Below are 21,034 nucleotides of genomic sequence, written 5' to 3'. Positions count from 1 at the left end.
ATTGAAAGAGCTTGACATGACTTAGTAACTGAACAACAGCAATCAATAGCACACATATATGTGTATACACACATGTGTAATTTCAACACTGGGACCAAGGCACATTGAAATGGCACAGCAAAATCTTAGGGATGCCCCAGTGATGAATCTGTTTTTACAGAATTTTTATTCCTACTTATGATTAACATTTTTAATGGAAACTTTACAGTTAAATTGCTCTCCAAAAAATTATTTTTAAAAACCTTATATGCCTCTCAGTGTATTATGAGAATATATATTTTTACCAGACCAATATGATCACTGATTATTTTTAACCTTTAGTCACTTGGAAGGTAAAAAATATCCTTTTATTTATGAACAATCTCTTTAAAATAGTCTGTATTTTTAGTTATTTTATGACATTTGTATCTGAGAAAATAGAACTTGTCAAAGGGACTATCTATAGTCATGAATTTATAAATGGTTTAATGTAGGATTTCTTATGCAATGTTTTCTAATAAATATTAGGCAATCATGTACATAACATACTGTATATTATCAAGAACAAGCAATTTATAATTACCAATAGAAAGATTATGACTTAATTTAGTCTGGTTTTGTTAAATGGCTCTGATAACATAATAAATGGCCCTTTTATTCAAATATATGCTACTGTGGTTCCAAGTTTTAAAAAATATTTCAATAACTCATTAACAATTTAAATTTTAATAAAATGACCTATATTAATAAATCAGGTTGTGAAGCTGTAAGTTTTCTTTGGAGAACAAAATGAAAATGGTATATGAAGGTGTATAATTAACAATAATTCAACAAGACAGCATGAGACTGAAGCAGTCACCTGACGCAGGACAAAGCACCCATCCTCACGTTTACCTCATAGTCCAAATCCAGGTAGTCGAACTCCCCGTTGGTGCGGAAGTGCTGCGTGCTTCTGTCCAGGGTGAGGTTGATGCTCCGGCCCTGGCGCTCAATGACCACAGAATGCCAGTGGTGGTCATCCAACAGGCTTCCTGTCATCACGGACGTGTGGCCGTATATGGGGCCAAGCTGGTTGCTTCCTGAATCACGTGAATGGAAAAGGAACCAGGTGAAGACACCAGAACTCTATGCCATCCACTAGACCACGGGCGGACGTTTTATGGCATCTCTGTCTATTGTAGTTTACATAGGACAACCGTTATGGAATGATACTTAAAAACAGTTGCATATTCAAACTACATAAAAACTATTAAAGATGGAAAAATTTCTGTTCCCTTAAAAACCACGAGCTTTATTTTTTTTCAATTACTGAGCCATGAATTCTGCTAAGTTTGGTATATTCCTTATGAAGTCAGTGCCCCGTGGACTCTGGATCCAGAGTCCCTGGATTCTGATGCTGTTCCATCACTGGCTTGTTCCAGGATCCTGGTCAAGGTGACCTCTCTCTGAGCCTCTCTTTGGTCATATGTAAAAAGGGAAAAATAATAGTACCTGCTTTACAAAGTTGCTGTAAGGATTAAATTAATCCGTACAAGCAAAGAACTTATTTCCTGACATACAGTGAATGTTCATTAAAAGTCACCTGTTAATTTTTATTATTGTTGTTGTTGTTATTATTATTATTGGTCAAGAAAATACAAGATGACAAATGCTTTCTGATTCCTAAAGCCATAATCTTAAGCACAACATAATATTTAATGTCATGGAAAATTTACTCAAGTTATACTTTAAAATAAAAATCTGCAAAATTACATATGTAGCATTAGTTCAGTTTTGAAATAAGATCTCCATAGCAACAGGACTATAAATAAGAGTGGAAGGTTGTGAGAGTCTGAAATATTTATTAAGGTCTTCTCTGGATGCTGTTTACCTATTTTATACCATTTTCTATTTTGTCTAATCAAGCATTGCTTTTTATCGCCAGGCAAAACTAAATGCTATAAAATAGACTATTGCTTCACAATAAATAGCATAATAGAAATAAAATAAACACACAATTGACTGAAGAATTATTTCCTTTTTTCACACTTATGATGCTAATATACCTATACCTGACATTTTCTATGGATCTCCTATGTGAATTTTATTTTCCTTTTGGTGATGAAATAAAATGTTTCCCTGTGACTGTGATTACGACTGTATATGTATGTAGGGATGGGAGAGGAAGAAAGAAAAGAAAGAATAAATTTAAGTGAAAGAATACATTCAGTTTTATTACATTAAATATGTAGACTAGAAGACTAAGCAGTAGCTAGATGTGCCTGTATTAAGGAAATAGCATTGAAAGTGAGAGTGGATATTTGAGTGGATGTGTTTCCATGGGCTGTCATAAATTTGTCAGCAATACTCTACGTAAACTGTGTTCCAATGACATGGTAACGATCTTTTTGTGTGAGGCCATATGATCAGTTCTTGTTTCAGAAGAGTAACATCTCACTCTTACAAGGCCCAGCAACTTTTAAAGGCTACTCTGTGTCTTTCATTTAAAAAAAAAAAAGGAGAAAAGTTTGAAAAAATAAATTACCTTAGATATGATAAAATTTTATAAAGAATTAATACGTAAAACATTAATCACTCATTTCCACCACTAAAAATAGTGTGGTCGAGTTCCTCCAGACATTTTTTAAAAATTATATACATATAATCATATAATTCATATACATATAAAATATTGATTTAACATTTATAGTTTGCCTGTTTTAATTTAATTTAATTTAAATTTAATTTTAATTTATTCCCCAAATTATTCACAGATATTTTAAACACATACCAATGTATTTCTATGCGTGAAGCTTTTTTCTTTCAATATTTGTTATTGTAACTAATATTGCAAAGTATACATCCTTGGACAGAAATTCTAGAGCTGTTTCTTATTATTTCTTTATGATTACTGAATTGAAATATATAGAAAATAAAAATATCTGAAGATATATTATTAAATTTATTTTCTTGAACTATTTTTAGGATAGTACAAAGAATCCTTTTTATTGCATAACACACCAATATAGATACTATCATTTTTTAAATTTATTTACTTGCTTGAAAAAATTGGAATCACTATTTTATTGAATATTTCTTTCATAGATAGCTTGATTGAGCATTTGGTGTTTATAGACTATAATTTTTCTGCAATGAGTTTTCCTTACAGTTTTTGCCAATATTTTCTCATAAAGTCTTAGTACAGTTATAGAGTGGAGTGAATTTTCATTCAATAATGACATTAAACTTCTCTATTTGAATTTTCCTAGGTTTTGGCATGCATTTTCATTTTATGATTTTAATATAAAAATTTAAATATTTCTGTGTAATTTTAAAATCAGCTTGTTTGGATAGTTTTCTTGTTATGGAAACTATTTTTTCTATCAGATAAGATTTTGAATATGAAAAGTTTTATAATGAAGAATAATCTTTGTAGACATTATATTAAGTATTATCAACTGAAAAAAGCTAACTGAATTTGTATTTTTTAACATACTACTGATTTTCAAAGTAATAGAAGTTAACATATGGGAAACAAGTCATATTTAAGAAAGTTAGAACCATGTTGATAAGAAAATCAAATAGGCAGGATCTCTTTGTGTTCTAATTTTCAGTTTTATCGTTTTCCATTGGGATGCATTTAACATGCAAGTTTTAGTTATTGATATAATTTAGATTACAAAATCTTTATAGAATCCTAAAATCACTAAACATAAAAATATGGAATATATGATGCCCTTCAAACAACTCTTGAATAAATTCTGAAAATGTTAGGCCAGCAAGAAGAGGATAGATATATTATTGATTTGCATAAATTGTAACTCTGAATGTCAGTATCTGTCTTGTGGACCTTCCCTTTAGTTTTAAGTAAATCTTAACTACATTATCAAAATACAAACATTTATTAGGCTTGTTCACTTAGAAACAACAACAGAAGCCCAAAACAAAATAGTAACTCCTTCTTTGAGTTTCATTTCATTCTCTAATCAGCATATTATTTCTCTGATTCCTTCATTTCTCATTGATTATACTTAAGATATTCATTTGCACCCTTTTTATCTTTTCTTAACTGATGACAATAAAACTACTGTTCTTTCTACTTTAGTGAGAGGAGATCAACAGTAACCACTATGCTGCCAGTGACCTCAATTTTCTGTTTTAAGTGACGTTTTAAGTGACTTCCACACAGTAGACCATAGAGGACCGCCTCTTCTCCTTCCCTGGTCTCTGTGATGCCATATGCTCATATTTTCTCCTATTCGCTGTCTCTTCTTCTCAGGCTCCATGTAGCACCTTCTCCTGTCAATACCACACATGGACCTCCCTAATACATTCTCAACTTTGATGACTAACAGTCCCCTAAAATGCACCACGTTCCAACAGAGCTCTGCTGCTGCTGCTCCACTGCTTCAGTCGTGTCCGACTCTGTGCGACCCCATAGACGGCAGCCCACCAGGCTCCGCTGTCCCTGGGATTCTCCAGGCAAGAGCACTGGAGTGGGTTGCCATTTCCTTCTCCAATCCAACAGATCTCTAGACTTCCTCTATTGGAAGGAATCAGTACTCCTCCGTTAGAAGAAACTGAAGAGAAAACAAAGCTTTCTGTATTTCTAAAAATGGCACAAATGTCTATTTGGAACTCAAGTCATGCCCTAGGGTTATTCTTTATATGTTCCCTTTCTTTTTCACTCCATACTCAATTAATTACAAACCATACTAACATTACAACCAAAACCCTCTCCCAAGTGAATCTATTTTTCTTTATCTCCCCAGAAAGCCACCTTCTGCAAGCAGTGGCCATGTCTCAGTTACACCAGGCAGAAGTCCAGCTTTGATTCTCATGTTCATGCAAGCATTTTCTCTTACAGAAGTCTCAGTACATTTCTAAAAATAAGATCATGAGGCCATAGAGTTTAAAGTCTACCAACAGTTTCCCATTCTTAAAATAACATCTAATTTCATCTCCTATCCTATGAATACCTACACTAGCCTCCTCATCCTATTCCTTGGGCAGATCGGGTCTTAGCCTCTCATGAATCTTTCTCAACTGCTTTGTCCCAGATATTTTCAGGGCTTGTTTTTGTCATCACTGAAACCTCATCAAGAATATCTTCTTGGAGAGGACTTTCCTCACTACATATTCTAATATTTACCCCTCTTGCCTACACAGTATCCTTTATCATATTAACCTTATTTAATTGATTTCCTACTACTCATTAGTATTTGCAGTCATTTCTTCTGATTTAGTTCTTTTAAAATAATAGATTATACAGTGTCCAGCTGTATCCCAGATGCTACTATGGTACCTGCACAGAACAGGTGTTTAATACACATTTAAGAATGAGTATGTATATAAGTAGATATCAAACACTGTGAATTAAAAATGAATTGACAACATATGTATATAAGTAGATATCAAACACTGTGAATTAAAAATGAATTGACAACATAATGTGAACTCTTTGTATAATTTACATTTTAAGGATTAAAGACCATTAGCATTTAACTAACAGAGATACCAATAAATGGAAGGAATGGTGTCAAAAGTCAGAACATACCTAGGTTTAAACTGAAGACCAGCTTGGCTTTTTTGAGTTCCAAAGTAATATAATCCCCTTGCTGTCCTTCCCCGTGCAAGATTACCCCTTCACTTTCAGAGGTTTTAAATTTCAAGGCAATGACATCTTTCAGTGTTTTCATCTTCTTGTTTCTGAATCTATATGGTAACACAACATGGCCATCGAAGTTGATAACATCAGCCCCTAAAAGAAGAAATAAATAACATTTTAGTTTTGTTGTTGTATGTTGACCTTCAGTGTGAAGTATATCTTCTTCCAATCAGTGTCCCCACTGAATAAATGACAAAAAAGGTTTTTTCTTGAAAACTCTTTAGTCCTGGGTTCTCCTTCTCTTTCTATTTTTGTTTTATTTGGTGTCCTAAAGTGGATTGTATAGAAAGGACTTGTAAAGAATGATGATAGAAAACCCTTAACAATTTAAAATTCTTTATTCAACTGTAATACTAATAACAAGTTCCATCAGTGACTTATATGCTTCAAAATTTTGACTTAGAAATTTGGAGTTTACCTGAAAATGTAAAAATGTTAATCCCTGAGATAGTATGAGATTTTAATATTTTCCTTCTTAAACGAGGCTAAGTATTCATGATTTTAAATACAGATTTTGCTAACAAATTTTATTTTCTATGACATAATAATAAAGGATCTTAGAAGGCAGAACTTGTGGTATACTCATTTTCTAATTTTTTTTTTTATATTTTACTGCAATTTCAGTAAACTTAGTGCTAGTACCTAGAGTTTATAGTGAATTGAACTTGAACTTGCTTTATCCCTTGCTCTTAGGGTTCATGTCTGTTTCAAATTCCTTATTAACTCCTTGCCTTTCCAATAGAGAAGTGTGCTGCCCAAGTTATCAATTACTCTGAGAAAAGACAGTCTCACCCATATATGATTAGACGAACACAAATCTAACCTATGCTATGAGAAGTTGTAGTTTGATCTTAGGGAATGTCATTGAAACATGAAATTATATAAACTTTTACAAAGTATGAACAACTTTTTCCCACCCTGACAAACAGAGGATGGTGGTCAACAGTATAGTAACTGTTTCTTATTCACACCAGAAATAGAAAATGAAATGATCTTATTTATTACGCACTGTTGGTTCGTGGGTGGCCAACCCACGGGATGGGTCAGTGATGAACTGTAATCATTCAGATCAAATTTTAAGTAAAAATAGAATCATAGTCATCCTAAACAGACCTTTTCTCAATAAAAATACTGTTAGGTTTTAGTATTAAGTTCTAGAAAACCGAGTCACATTGGCTCTAGAAATGATGATGGTGTGTGTGTTCAGCTGTGTCCAGCTCTTTCTGACAACATGGACAGCAGCCCGACAGGCTCCTCTGGCCCTTTCCAGGCAAGAATGCTGGTGGAGCAGGTTGCCATGTCCTCCTCCAGCGGATCTTCCCAACCCAGGGATCAAATCCGTTCTTCTTGGTCAAACCTAGTCACACTGGAAACCTCAGTTCAGTTCAGTTGTGTCCAACTCTTTGTGACCCCATAAATCACAGTACGCCAGGCCTCCCTCTCCATCACCAACTCCTGCAGTTTACTCAAACCCATGTCCATTGAGTTGATGATGTCGTCCCCTTCTTCTCCTGCCCCCAGTCCCTCTCAGCATCAGGGTCTTTTCCAATGAGTCAACTCTTCACATTTAATAGCTCTAATTATCTCAGGATTATAAGCCAGGATGAAGCCTGACTCTAGTTTGGGGTAAGATTGTGCTAAAGAACCCAAAGAGAGACTTTGGAAAAAAGTAACAGCAAGTTGAAAACCTGACATAAATATCTTCTCATCACACATCCCAGTTCTCTTGTTAGCTTCAGTCATCCTGGGGGATATTTTGGATCCTGGTAACAGTAACAAGAGCTTGCTACATCATGTGGTGAAGGTGCAGAGGTATATTCACTCTCTTTTCTGTGCAGTATTTGCCAGTGTAAGTTTTGCTCTTAACTAATGCTATAAAGTGAATTGTCATGAATACACTTATTTCAAATATTGCTTAAAAGTATCTTTAAGTTTACCCTTCAAATCAATAGACTTTGAATATTTTAAAAATATATCTTGTTAGCAAAAACATTTATGTTTTTAAGTGACAGTTCAGAGAATCATTGCATTCTAAAAAGTTCACAAGGAAAAACATAACTTTGAACTTTGTTTTAATTCTCAGTCAATTATTTACTATAAGACTTTATACAGTCATAAAAAGACTTTCCTAATCAACGGAATTCTGTTCTGAGACTGTGAATCACAGAGGTTTATTTTACTATGGAGGAAAAAAAGCAGACATTAAATTTTGGCTTCTGCTAACACTGCAAAGCCAATTAGATTTTAGCTTAATCATCTATACTGTCACAGCTGAATTCCAATTGCACTATCTTTATCATCTGTGATGAGAGATAAAACAGAGAAAAAGTAGAATCTGATTATCAGATCCCAGGTTGAATTTATAATTCAGCAGTTGGCAGAAATTACTTTTTGTCTTGCAAAGTGCATAAACAAAAAAGTCAGAAGGAGGGAGTAAATTCTAAATCCCAGAAAGTAATTCTGCAGTCAGTTTCATATCAGTGACAGTTGAGTAACAGACACATCATCATTTTATATACCTCCAATATATATTAATTGACAACAAACATTCCCCATTCATCTCTTAGGAAGTAAATGTTCCCAGAACTTAGACAGAGGAAGGAATTCACCCCTCCTATGTTTTCTCCTAACTCAAAATCTACATTCAGTTTTGGGCACAGAATAGTGATTTATACAAATGTTGATGCCTTTCTTCCTTAGTTTTATGCAAATAAAAAAGTGACAGGAAGGACAAGCATGGTTTCTTTCTTCAGACAGTCCTAGGATATTAACAAAAACATGAAGACATGTTATTCATGAGGATCAGATCTCATCTTACAGGAGGTCAGTGGTCAGCTGAAAAACACCTAGTGCTCTGAGCCAGGCCTCTCACCTTACCACATCCAAGCTGTTCTTCCAGGAATGGGTTAAATACTTGCACAAGGTGAGCATGCGGATGTGAACTCAGAGTTGGCTTTGAAACTACAAACTCCTAGAAGTAATCTATGGTATATAATTTATACGTAAACATACACCATACACTTTTAAGAGACTCTCAGATATTGTAAAAATCTATCAGAGTTTAGTTCTTTTTTCTACAACATACATTACAATTTCATTTGACAGCTAATATAACATTGTGTTTATTCCAGGACAAGCCACATTTCCCCCCTATTTCCCTGATTGCTTTTCACTCCTTAGAATCAAGTTTCCTCTGCAGTGATTAATCGTGTGGTTGAGCTGTTTAAGCAATCTGAACTACAATATGGCTAGTCAAAAAGGGAATGCGAAATCAGAGTGCGTCCATGATATTGTTTCTAACAATAACTCAGAGAGGTTAGAGTGTGCCCAAGTCATCAAATCATCATAGTAGAGAAAGCTTTTTCTTTTTTATTCCATTGTTACTTACCCTTTAGTTTCTCTGAGTTTGTAGACACTCAGATGAAATATTTTGGAGAGGTGTTTTTCATCTAAAGATTTTACAATTTTAAAAAGTGCCCTTGCTAATTTTTACTACAAATGTAATGTATGTTTCTTGTTAAAAAGAAATTAAACAATATTCTTAAACAATAAGAAATTAAGCAATACATTTCCACAGAATGTAGAAAGTGAATCCCCAAAACAAGAAATCAGCAGTGTTAACTGGGTAACAGTTTGGTGCATCTTTCTAGATTTTATCTATCTCTCTTTCTATCTAATATATGAAGTGATCTATATATTAGTCCATATATGTGAGTGTGTGTGTGTGTGTGTGTATTTAGAGAGAGGGCAGGGAAGGGAAAGAGAAAGGAGAATGTAGTTTCATTTAATTATGGTTCGAAATGTGTTTCTGGCAATGTGAAAACCTGAACGTTTTAGTAAATTAATATATTTTAATGATCTTTATGCAGCAAGGTACTTACAATAAAGAAAGAATGTATGTAATTTGAAACATAATTTATTTTACTTATTTGAAAAAATTAAAATGTATTTGTATACAGCACCACAAAGTAAACAAATAAATACTTAGGAAATACTTTTGTTTTCCTGTTTTCTCTTAAATATTTCCTTATAGAAAGCTGAGAATAACAGGAAAGTTTAAACAAGAAAACTAAAAAGACAATACTATTTTCATGAAATAACCACTTACATTTCTTATTATTTTAATGTGTATATGTGCAATTTGAACAAGGAAATGGCAACCCACTCCACTATTCTTGCCTGGAAAATCCCATAGACAGAGGAGCTTGGTGGGTGACAATTAGATACACAGAAGGATCATAGTTCATATAGTTTTGTTAATGAACACTATTTTTTTTAAAGCTCATTGTTTTCTTCCAAATCAGGATTTTAATTAGCTAGAAATATATGATCATTTGGATGTCTGATTTCTTCAGTGAGAATCTGTTTTACAGTTTTCTTTTTAATACACTTTTTATTTTAGAATAATTTTTGATTTAAAAAAAAGTTGCAAAGATACAGTGACAAGTTCCTACACACTCTCCACCCAACTTCCTCTAACATTAACACTTTATATAACTGAGTACATTTGTGAATTCTAAGACATAACTTGGTTATTGTGGTTTAGTCACTAAGACATATCTGACACTTTGGTGACCCCATGGACTGTAGCCTACCAGGCTCCTCTGTTCACCAGATTTCCCAGGCAAGAAGACTGGAGTGGGTTGCCATTTCCTTCTCAAGGGGATCTTCCTGACTCAGGGACCAAACCCACATCTCCTGCATCACAGGTGGACTCTTTATGACTCAGCCACTGGAGAAGCCCCTAGACATAAGTTAGGTATATCATTATTCACAGAAATATAGACTATATTTGGATTTCGCCAGTTGTCACAAGTTTGTTTGCTTGCTTTTCCTATTCCAGGATCCAGTCCAGGATCTCACATTTCATTTTTGTTATCATCAAAAGTAGTGTCTGAGTCTTTGCAACCCCATGGACTGCAGCACGCCAGGTTTTCTTGTCCTTCACTATCTCCCGGAGTTTGCTCAAACTCATGTCCATTGAGTCGGTGATGCCATCCGACCATCTCATCCTCTGTTGCCACATTCTTCTAATGCCTTCACTCTTTCCCAGCATCAGGGTCTTTTCCCAAATCAGGGTCATGAGTTGCCTCTTCGCATCAGGTGGCCAACATATTGGAGCTTCGACTTCAACGTTAGCGCTTCCAGTGAATATTCAGGGTTGATGTCCTTTAGGGTTGACTCGTTTGAACTCCTTACTGTCCAAGGGACTCAAGATTCTTCTCCAGCACCACAATTCGAGAACATCAATTCCTTGGCACTCAGCCTTCTTTATGGTCCAGCTCTCACATCACTTAGTTTTCTGAAACTCCTCCAATCTGTGATGTTTCTTCAGTCGTTCCTTGTCTTTCACACCTTAGACACTTTAGAAGAGTACTGGTCAGGTTATATTTTGTAGAATCCTTCTCAGTCAGGCTTGGTCTGTAGTATTCTTAGGACAAGATTGGTCTTGTTCAGTGAAAAAAGCTCAGAGTTGACGTGTCTTCCTCACTCCCTATCCGGGGAGGCACAATGGCAACATGACTTTCCAGCAGTGATATTGATCAAGGGGACGTCTGCCATGCTTCCTCGCTGTAAAGTGACTGCTTTCCCCTTCCCATACTTCATTCTGCAGAAGTGCATCACCAAGTCCAGCCTATGTTTAAGGTGAAGGGAATTAAGTGCCACCTCCTGAGTGGGGAGTATCTACATATGTTACTTAGAATTCTTCTGTAAGGAAGATTTCTTATATCTATTCATTCATTCCAACACTTTGGCCGTCTCCACTAGGAAAGACCCTGATGCTGGGAAAAATTAAGGGCAAGAGGAGCATCACCAACTCAATGGACACGAGTTTAAGCAAACTCCAGGAGAGAGTGAAGGACAGGGAAGTCTGGTATGCAGCAGTCCCTGGGGTCAGAAAGAGTCAGACATGACTTACTAGCGATTGACAACAATAATTCAATCATTCAATCATGTATTTATATAATTATGGGACTGTGCATGTTTATTTCTCCTTTGACTTTCATTCAATACTTGCTCAAATGGCCCCATATTTTTAGCCACTGGGAACTCTTTGAGGTTGGCTCCTTTGTGTATCAGGATTAGCCCCTGTGGCCTTCTCCTGCCCTTCCTACTCCTTCCCCTTCCTTCCCTTCTCCTTACACCTCAGCCCCCTCCCTCCCCCTTCTCTTCCCCTCCCCACCTCTTCCTCCTCTTCTGAGTCCTCCTCATCCTCTTGCTTTCTCCTTTCTCTTCTCTCTTTCTGCCACTATATGATGCCCTAAGCTCATCTTGCATTTTTTCTGCCCCAGACCTACCATCAGCCATTTTCCCAGGAAACCACCATTTCTTTTATTGTAGCATGGCACTGAGAAGCTTGCAGCTATTTCTTTTTTGACTTTGTACACAATAAATTTTCTACAAATAAATACAGTTGTCATCATCTATATGATCTATTCTTCCACAAAATAAATAAATTATTCAATGAAAGAGGGTAAAAATTCATAAAACATTACTGAGTTATCTATTTCATAAAGATTTACAATGATTTTGAAGCTTTTTTCATTTTAATCAAATGTTTTTGCATAAACAGCGATTTTTAAAGGCCATAATAATAATTGCTAATATGTATTTAAGTGATTACTGATTACTTCCTAAATACGTTGAAGTGTTTGTTAATATTTATTTACGTGGCAATGCATAAAGGTTTAATATTTGAAAGTAATTTTTGTTTCATTATCATGAAATTAATATGTACTCACTGTAAAAATTTATGTCATATAAAATACAAAAATAAGTCAATTTAAATTAGGTACAGTCACACTACATAGATAGCAAAATACTTTTTGTACATCTAAGTTATTTGTGGTTTTCTACAAATTCAAACATTTCTAAAATGAACATTCTTGCAGTGAGATTCCTAAGCACTGGAATAATTATTTCCTTACTTTCCATTTCCAAAATGCTTAAAGCACTTTAATTGCTTAAAGATATCAGTAGAATGCATGTTAATGAGTTACTATGAAATCTATTATGTAATGTATATAAATAAATACACAAGTCACATTCAACAGTCTGAAATACATCTCTGAAACTAAAGTTAAAAAACACTATAAGTTGGAATTTGCTAAGTTTTGCCAGCTTTTACATAGATGCAAATCTACATATTTTTTGTCTCTTTTTAAAATCAGTTGTCAACATTCTAGGTATGTTGACCTTTCTTTGCAAAATACCATGTCACCATCTTCATCTCTATATTCATTCACCATCGTTCTTCATAGCATTTATTTCTACCTAACATATTATTTGGAAAGGCTAGCTTCTGGGAAAAGATCCTGATGCTGGGAAAGATTTAAGGGTTGGAGGAGAACGGCGGAAACAGAGGATGAGATGGTTGGGTAGCATCACCAACTCAATGGACATGAGTTTGAGCAAACTCTGGGAGACAGTGAAGGACAGGGAAGTCTGGAAGGCTGCAGTCCATGGGGTTGCAAAGAATCGGACACGACTTGGCAACTGAATAACAACAAAAAAAGGCTCAGTACTTAGAACAGTGCCTTACTCTATACTCATTAAGTATTTGTTGAAAGATTGCATGTTCTCATTTATATTCAGTGCATTAAAGTATAATAAACACTATTATTTTAAACTTTTTCTTTAACAATTTGAATCATAAGAATGGAAGAAATTTCAAGAATCACTCTGATTAACTTTGGTGCCACAGCTACTAATAAAGCCGAGGTTTCAACTGTTAAGAGGAAAAAAAAATGGTGATTTTACACTATATTTTTTTGTGGCAGAGGGAAAAAATTCATGCCATTATATTTGACTTGGTGTTATCTAACTGATAGACATTAACTGGGATAGAACCTTGTCCATCTCATCACGTATGCAGACTGTTTCTACTTGATTAATCTCCTTCTTCTAACCTGCTGCCCTTTTCATTCAATATATCTGTGGTTTAAATATAAATAAATAGTTAATAGATTCCAAAAGGTCAATAACAGCTAATTTAGAGTAACAGGAGCAAATGAGCCTTCTTCAAATCCTTTGAAAAATAATCTAGAGATAGACTTCAAAAAAATCACTTCTATTTGGGGAAAAATAAAACAAAATAAAAACTGTAAAGGCTCTTTCAGGAAGGTGAGACTCTGGTCTCACATTTTGTGCAATATTTCTCTTTAAAATGTGTTGCTTTGCCCCTAAGTGCTTGATAGCTCATGATAGAGTAACAACAATCACATCAGAGGTGTCTGATATCATTTATCCATAGCATTTGGACTCTGATATCCACATGGCCTTTCTACAGGCATGTCTAACTCCACTTGCTCAACACATAATTCTTCCTCTGGGCCTTATATCCATTATACAATGGCTCAAGATAGAGCTCTGGGCCTTTCTTTATCTCCTCCCTGCCTTGGGGACCTACATTCTGTTAGTTCCAAGTCTAATGAAAATTAGTTCATTCACGTTTTTCAAACACATAGCTGACTTTTTGCATGTGCTGCCACCACGTTCCCACCACCTCACACACAGTCCATTGCATTAGCATCGTGAATGAGCAACTTCCACCCTCCAGTTTTATTACCCTTAACCCTACCCCCCCATACAGAAGCTAAAAAGATCTTTCGAAATAAACTCTTCTGCTGAAAAACTCTTCAGTTTGGCCTGCAAGGCCCTCAGGGATACATTCCTGCATTCCCAACACTCTCCCATTTTAGCTCCACCTTGTAAACCTCCTGGATCCCTTGCTAATTTCACCTAATTTAATTTTCCTTTCCTCATGCTAAGTTCACTTCCTTCAATGAACAGCTATTAATAAAAGAACAAGACAAAACTAAGTTTATGCTTGTTATTATTTAAGCATCTTCTAAGCTTCAGATAAAGCTTACCTACTAGACAAATTCCCTTGTGTCAATAGCCCTCATTCGCAGAGTTTTCCCAGTGGTAAAGAACCTGCTTGCCAATGCAGGAGATGTGGGTTCGATCCCTGAGTCAGGAATATTCCCTGGAGTGGGAAATAGCAACCCACTCCAGTATTCTCACCTGGAAAATCCCACAGACAGGAGAGCCTGGTGGGCTACGGTCCATGGGGTCACAGAGTCAGGCATGACTGAACACACACATCACCCTTAGCTATTTTATCACAAAACTTCTCATACTGAAATTATCTCTTTATGGATCTGATTTCCTCTGTGGACTAAACTTTTCTAAGGTATAGCCTCTGGATGAATTCTTCCACTTTGTATTTCTTAACACAATAAACACTTCTCTCTTTTTAATTTTTTTTTTAATTTATTTACTGTTTGGCTACACCACAGGGAATGTGGGATCTTAGTTCCCCAACCAGGGGTCGAATCCATCACCCCTGCAGTGGAAGTACAACGTCTTGTCTAAACCACTAAACTGCCAGGGAAATCCTGATAAACACTTCTTAAACTTGTTTAAACATCATTGATATTTGAGACAACATGCAAAAGTCAAATTTCTCTGTTCCCACCTTCCTTCAAAACCATATCTGGTGCAATGCAGTCTGTTCTCTGAGAGTACAGACTCATATATGATTTAATGACATGCACTTATGTCAATACCATGATTGTATATTTCTGATATAAATAAATAGTTTAAAACATGAAGTCGTTTCATTACACTCATTCTGGAGCTATTTTTAATAAGTCAACAATTAAAAAATTTGACTATAGTATGAGTTTAAGTACTATATATATATATATATATATTTGCCTGTTAACTGAATGCATTTAAGAGAAATGGTCATTTACACACACAGAGGGCATCAGAAAATCAGAGTGATCCATTTCAGAACAGGGTCACAGTTCTAATACATCTAATAATACAGAGGTAATAAGCAATTTATGAAAATTAGCATTAAACATTAGCATAAAATCTATTTGTAATAAATCCATATTGAAGCTATTCTGATTTATTTTTATAAATCAAAAAGTCAAACAAATTAGACCCGTCTTCTCTGTGGTAATACTACTGTTTACTGAAAAGAGCTCTACAGTTTTTGACCATACACAATCTATTTTTCAGCTAAGGAAAATACTATCTAGAACTATAAGTACTAAATAAATCTTCCACAAATGGAGAAAGGAACCAGACATCAAGAAATTCCCCCAAAACATTTCTTAATAAGAATTAGTCTCAACATTTATCACAGATTTTTTAAAATCATTACTCAGTTAAACTCACTTCTTCTAGTTCCAAGAAAATACTGTTGTCAGTGTTGGATCCAAATTTCATTAGTAAATTGGCTAAGGGATGGCAAGTTGATTTAGCAATGTGTTTTGAAGCACTGTTCTCCTGGTAATTTTTACAATGCTTAGGAAAAGACAGACAATCCATATAAATATGAGGGGAATGGTGAAAGAGGTGTCACATCCTGGAAATTTCTCAGAGCTACCAGGGTTAGCTTCCACTTTCCCCTCAGTATTAACCATGTCCTTCATTTTCTGGAACTTCCCTGGTGGCTCAGACAGTAAAGCGTCGGCCTACAATGCGGGAGACCCAGATTCAACCCCTGGGTAGGGAAGATCTCCTGGAGAAGGAAATGGCAACCCACTCTAGTTTTTGCCTGGAAAACCCCGTGGACGGAGGAACCTGGTAGGCTACAGTCCACGGTGTCACAAAGAGTCGGACACGACTGAGCGACTTCACTCACTCACTTCCGTTTTCTGTATGTTGATGTGTTGACATGCGGGGCCTTGCTGATGACTCCCAGAGCGAGCCAGTTCCTGAGGATGTTCTCCAAATACAAACCAACCAGTCAAGCGTCCACAGCCTAGCTATCTCCTCTCTCTGGCTCTCACCCTCCCGGCCACTATTCACCTGCCCTAATCACGCCAGGGGCAGGAATCAAACAACCAGGGACAGGCTCCCTGTCCCAGAGCCTCTGAAATTGTTCAAACTAGCCAATCCTTAACCAGCTTACTTGGCCTCACCAATTCCTTCCTGTGGAAACCACGGTGAAGGGTTTTTCCCATCCTCCCCCCCTTCCCCATTCCCCCAGGGTGGACCTGCCCTCTCCTCCTCAGAACTTCAATAATAAACTACCCTTTCAATAACAGTTGTTTCCTGATATGCTGGCCTTACTATACCTTAAATTTCCTATCAATATACCATATTTCAAGATACCCCTGTTGGCCTTGAAATGACAGAAAGAAAGTGAGAGTCGCTCAGTCTTGTCTGACTCTGCTACCCCAAGGAGTTACACAGTTGGAGGAATTCCCCAGACCAGAATACTAGAGTGGGTAGCCTTTCCCCCCTCCAGGGGATCTTCCCAACCCAGGAATCAAACTGGGGTCTTCTGCACTGCAGGCTGGTTCTCTACCAACTGAGCTATCAGCTTTCCTATATCTCAAATAATCTATATTTCAAAATATTTTCTACAGAAAATCCTTTTACTATAAATAAGAAAAGAAATAGAAAAAAAATTGGCCAAACAAAAAAAGAAAAAAATCTTAAGATTATTGGTAAGAGTTATCCCATAGGTCTGAAAAAAAAAAAAAGTGAATTTGATAAATTACTATGAAATGCCTGATATCAACTGGCATTCACTGAAATATCTTCTACACCCATGTCATTGTTCCAAGAAAGAGGGACTAATGAGGAACAGAGGTGAGTTTTATTAAAGAACTAATAGATGAGCTTCTTTATTAAAAGAAAATTAAGATTAAGAAAAATCCAGACAGATAGGGGAAGGGAATATGGAGTTTCCTTAAAGAGCTCAGTAGTTCTGCATGAGTTTGCTATATAAGGTTCTGCTGCTGCTGCTGCTAAGTCGCTTCAGTCGTGTCTGACTCTGTGCGACCCCATAGACGGCAGCCCACTGGGTTCCTCCGTCCATGGGATTTTCCAGGCAAGAGTACTGGAGTGGGCTGCCATTGCCTTCTCTAATATAAGGTTCATGAGTTCCGAAAGAGTTCGAGTTGGAAGATGAAGAGTCTACTGCTTCATATGGAAGATGCAGGTCTAAGTGTGAAGTGATGGTATCCTAAGGGGAACGTGTAGGACCAGATTTGCATCTTGGAAAGATAACCCCTATGTTGATGTGGCAGAATTGGTGGGTTAGAAGACAGTGCAGAAGCAGAGAGAGCAAAGACCTCCCTGAGAGCAGCTAATAATCTAATCATGTTGATAAAGGTTAGACAGCCAGACACAGAAGATAACTGTGTCATTAAAGAATGCAAAGCTTTCTGATGATGCATGGTTGATACTCAGAATTTCAAAGCACTTAAGGCTTCTATAGTGATTAAAGGATTTCAGATGAATATTTACTACCATGTTTTTCTCCAAAGATATGACAAACCCAATACCATAAAAGAATTAGGGATTTTAATGGAATTGAGATTTCCCTAAAAAACAAATGCAAATGTCAAACATTCTTCTTTGAAATATGTTATCTATATGGATTCACTTATTTTCACCACCTTTATTTTTAGATGGAATCTTTAGATGCCATCTTTAGCTATCACACATTTTACTGTTTTTTCTTATTAAATTCCATACCTTAAAAATTCACATGGCTCTAAAAGTGTAAACTATTTTTTCCAAACAGTATAGACACTTTCCCAACAACTACAAAGTTTCCTGGACAAGCAGCAGTCTGTACTAGGTGACAAGTAAAGACATCATTTTTATTTATTTTACTTTCTGTACTTTCCTGAAAGCCCAATGAATTGGTACAAATGATTTGCACCTACTGGCAAGAGATTGGGACATATGTTTAGAATGTTTTGAGTATATGCATAGGATGTAGTACATCACAGCTTCATTTTATTTTTGGTTTGATTTCACATACCTTTGGGTGAATCTTTTATCTTGGCCATAAAATAGGATTAATAAAGCTCAGAATGTATACATGATGTGACATAGTGTGTTCTTTCCTCTCCGTTAGAGCAGTTGGGTCCTGTCTGATGAGATACTAAATGGTACTCTGCGGCCCCACCATCAACACACCTCAGTGAATCGGGCATCGGAGGGGATCTGATTCACTGTGAACATGGGTGCTGTCCATTACTTCCTGACACCCACATGCCCACTGAGGCCCCTGTGAGCAGGCTGAATTAATTCATTTCCATAAATGAGCAATGCTCCCACCACTTGTGCAGAGAACCAGTCCTGACAAGGCTAAAATAATTGAAGCACCTGAAATGAGAACTTCACTGGTCAGAGGGGATAGCAGTTCATATACATCAGGGATGCTAGCTTGTAAAACTCGTGTAGCTCCACTGATTTGTGTACGATTTTCTGACTTTTGAGAGAGATAAGGGTAACAGAGACAGTGTTCTCCTTGATTAAAAAATGAACAGGGAAAAGATGCTAAGTTAGCATCAATGACACTTGGTCCTGCTAGTGGGGAAACAACAGGGAACATTTGGGATATATTAAGGGTATGGGGGAGGTAGTTTCTCTCCACCTGGGGCAAGCAGAAGCTACGCAGCAATTCTGATGTCATTCAAACAATCCATTTCCTAGAAAAGTCAGAAATCCAACATTGGAGGGGAATGCCCTCCCCTCTATTTTTAAATGTTGAGCAGCTGCCGTGGGGTTGTATTAAGCAGCGACTCCTAGCTAGTACCCTACAGCTAGGTTTGGTTTGGCCACACCTTCCTTTGGGCCTCCCACGTGGCGCTAGCAGTAGAGAACCTGACTGCCAATGCAGGAGACGAAGAGATGTGGTCATCTCTGGGTCAGGAAGATATCCTGGAGAACGATCCTTGCTGGGAGAACCCCACGGATAGAGGAGCCTGGCAGACTACAGTCCATAGGTTCACACAGAGTCAGCCATGACTGAAGCGATTTAGCAGGCACAAATCCCTTTAAACTTGAATACTGTCAAAATATAAGACTAAACAGATCATAACAAGACTGAACAATTAAGTTTATTTTCCATGATATCATAATTTACCTGTGAATGACCACAGCATGTATCGACAAGGAATTTTATTTCTTAAAAAGCAAATTCCTTGGAAAAGATGTTGGATAGTGCTAAATGGAGAGGGAATGATTTAAAACATAATTTTAATGGTATTATATGATACAAAGTATAACAGTCTATGTTGTGTTAATTGCTCAGTTGTGTCTGTCTCTCTGCGACCCCAGGGACTGTAGCCCACCAGGCTTCTCTGTCCATGAGATTCTCCAGGCAAGAATACTGGAGTGGTTTGCCATTCCTTTCTCCAGGGGATCTTCCCAACCCAGGGATCGAACCTCATTGCAGGCAGATTCCCTGCTGTCTGAGCCGCCAGGAAAGCCCAAGGCTCTTGTTAGCACATAGCTATAGGCAGCGAGTACACTAAACATAGGAGAGAAGGAAGGACAGAAAACTCTGAGTTTCTTTACTGATTTATTGGATATAAGACTCTACCTAAAAAAGAAATATGCATATATACATACACATAAATATATATATATATATATGTACATACACATATTAAATTTATATGTGTGTATGAATATGGGCTTCCCAGGTGGTGCTAGTGGTAACCAAACCGCCTGCTAGTACAGAGACACAGGTTCAGTCCCTGGGTTGGGAAGATCCCCTGGAGGACGGCATGGCAACCCACTCCAATAACCTTGCCTGGAGAATCCCCTGGACAGAGGAGCCTGGCAGGCTACAGTTCACAGTCATACAGAGTTGGACATGATTGCCTCGACTTAGCATGCATGCAATGTATGTTTCCATGCTACTCTCAATTCTTCCCACCATATCCTTCCCCACTGCCCAGTACCTCCCCAGCCCCCAGGTCCACAAGTCTGTTGTCTATGGCTGCATCTCCATTGCATCTGTTTCTTTAAACAGGAAAACAAAGGACTATTTTCAAACTACCACATATATGACAGTGAAAATATAATCCAGAAATGTTTAAGTTATCCTATGGGAAATGACAAAGAGCCACAGATCTCTTTATATGTAAGAGTGATGCTACATGGTATCATTCTACAGATGGACTACTTTGTTTTCCTCTCACTGCTTGGATGTCCATTTATTTCAGTACAGGAGACTTTCTTGCCATTTACAAAGGCCAGTCTCTCCTTCCTCACATGCTTATCATAACTAAACTCTGTGATTTCCAAGTCTGATTATTAAAATTCAGTAGACACTTTATAAACAGTAAATCCAGTGTTAGCAATACATTAATGTTGAAGAGGTTCAGAACATGCCACCCCAAAATATGCCTCTTTGTATGTTGATTATTGTGAACCAAAGGCACTTGAGAAATAGCAGGTGCAGGCAGGGCTGTCTGATTGACCTATCTCTACCAAAAAGCAAGTCCTAACAACTGCAATCAAACAGGCACCCTCCCTGCCCCAGGAAGAGAATTAACAAGCTTCTTATCAACAAAGCCTGGGAGACAAAGCCAAAGCAGGAGTTGGAAACCTAAAAACCCTATTAAACCCCCT

At 36.7% G+C, this 21,034-nt stretch overlaps 1 protein-coding gene across 1 annotated transcript in view; it reads right to left on the bottom strand.

Annotated features, from left to right (window-relative positions):
* Positions 1–21,034, bottom strand: part of CNTNAP2 (contactin associated protein 2) — a 1,529,631-nt gene that overhangs the window by 1,223,924 nt on the left and 284,673 nt on the right. The window contains exons 5-6 of the mRNA XM_065938525.1: positions 5,516–5,719; positions 874–1,058 (exon numbers count right to left, since the gene is read on the bottom strand). Of these exons, the coding sequence (XP_065794597.1) occupies positions 874–1,058; positions 5,516–5,719 (389 nt within the window). The remainder of the gene's footprint in view (positions 1–873; positions 1,059–5,515; positions 5,720–21,034) is intronic.

Source organism: Muntiacus reevesi, chromosome 6 (genome assembly GCF_963930625.1).
Source record: "Muntiacus reevesi chromosome 6, mMunRee1.1, whole genome shotgun sequence".
Taxonomy (NCBI): Eukaryota; Metazoa; Chordata; class Mammalia; order Artiodactyla; family Cervidae; genus Muntiacus; species Muntiacus reevesi.
The sequence above is the reverse complement of the archived record's forward strand: the minus strand, read 5'-3'. Positions and strand labels throughout refer to the sequence as shown.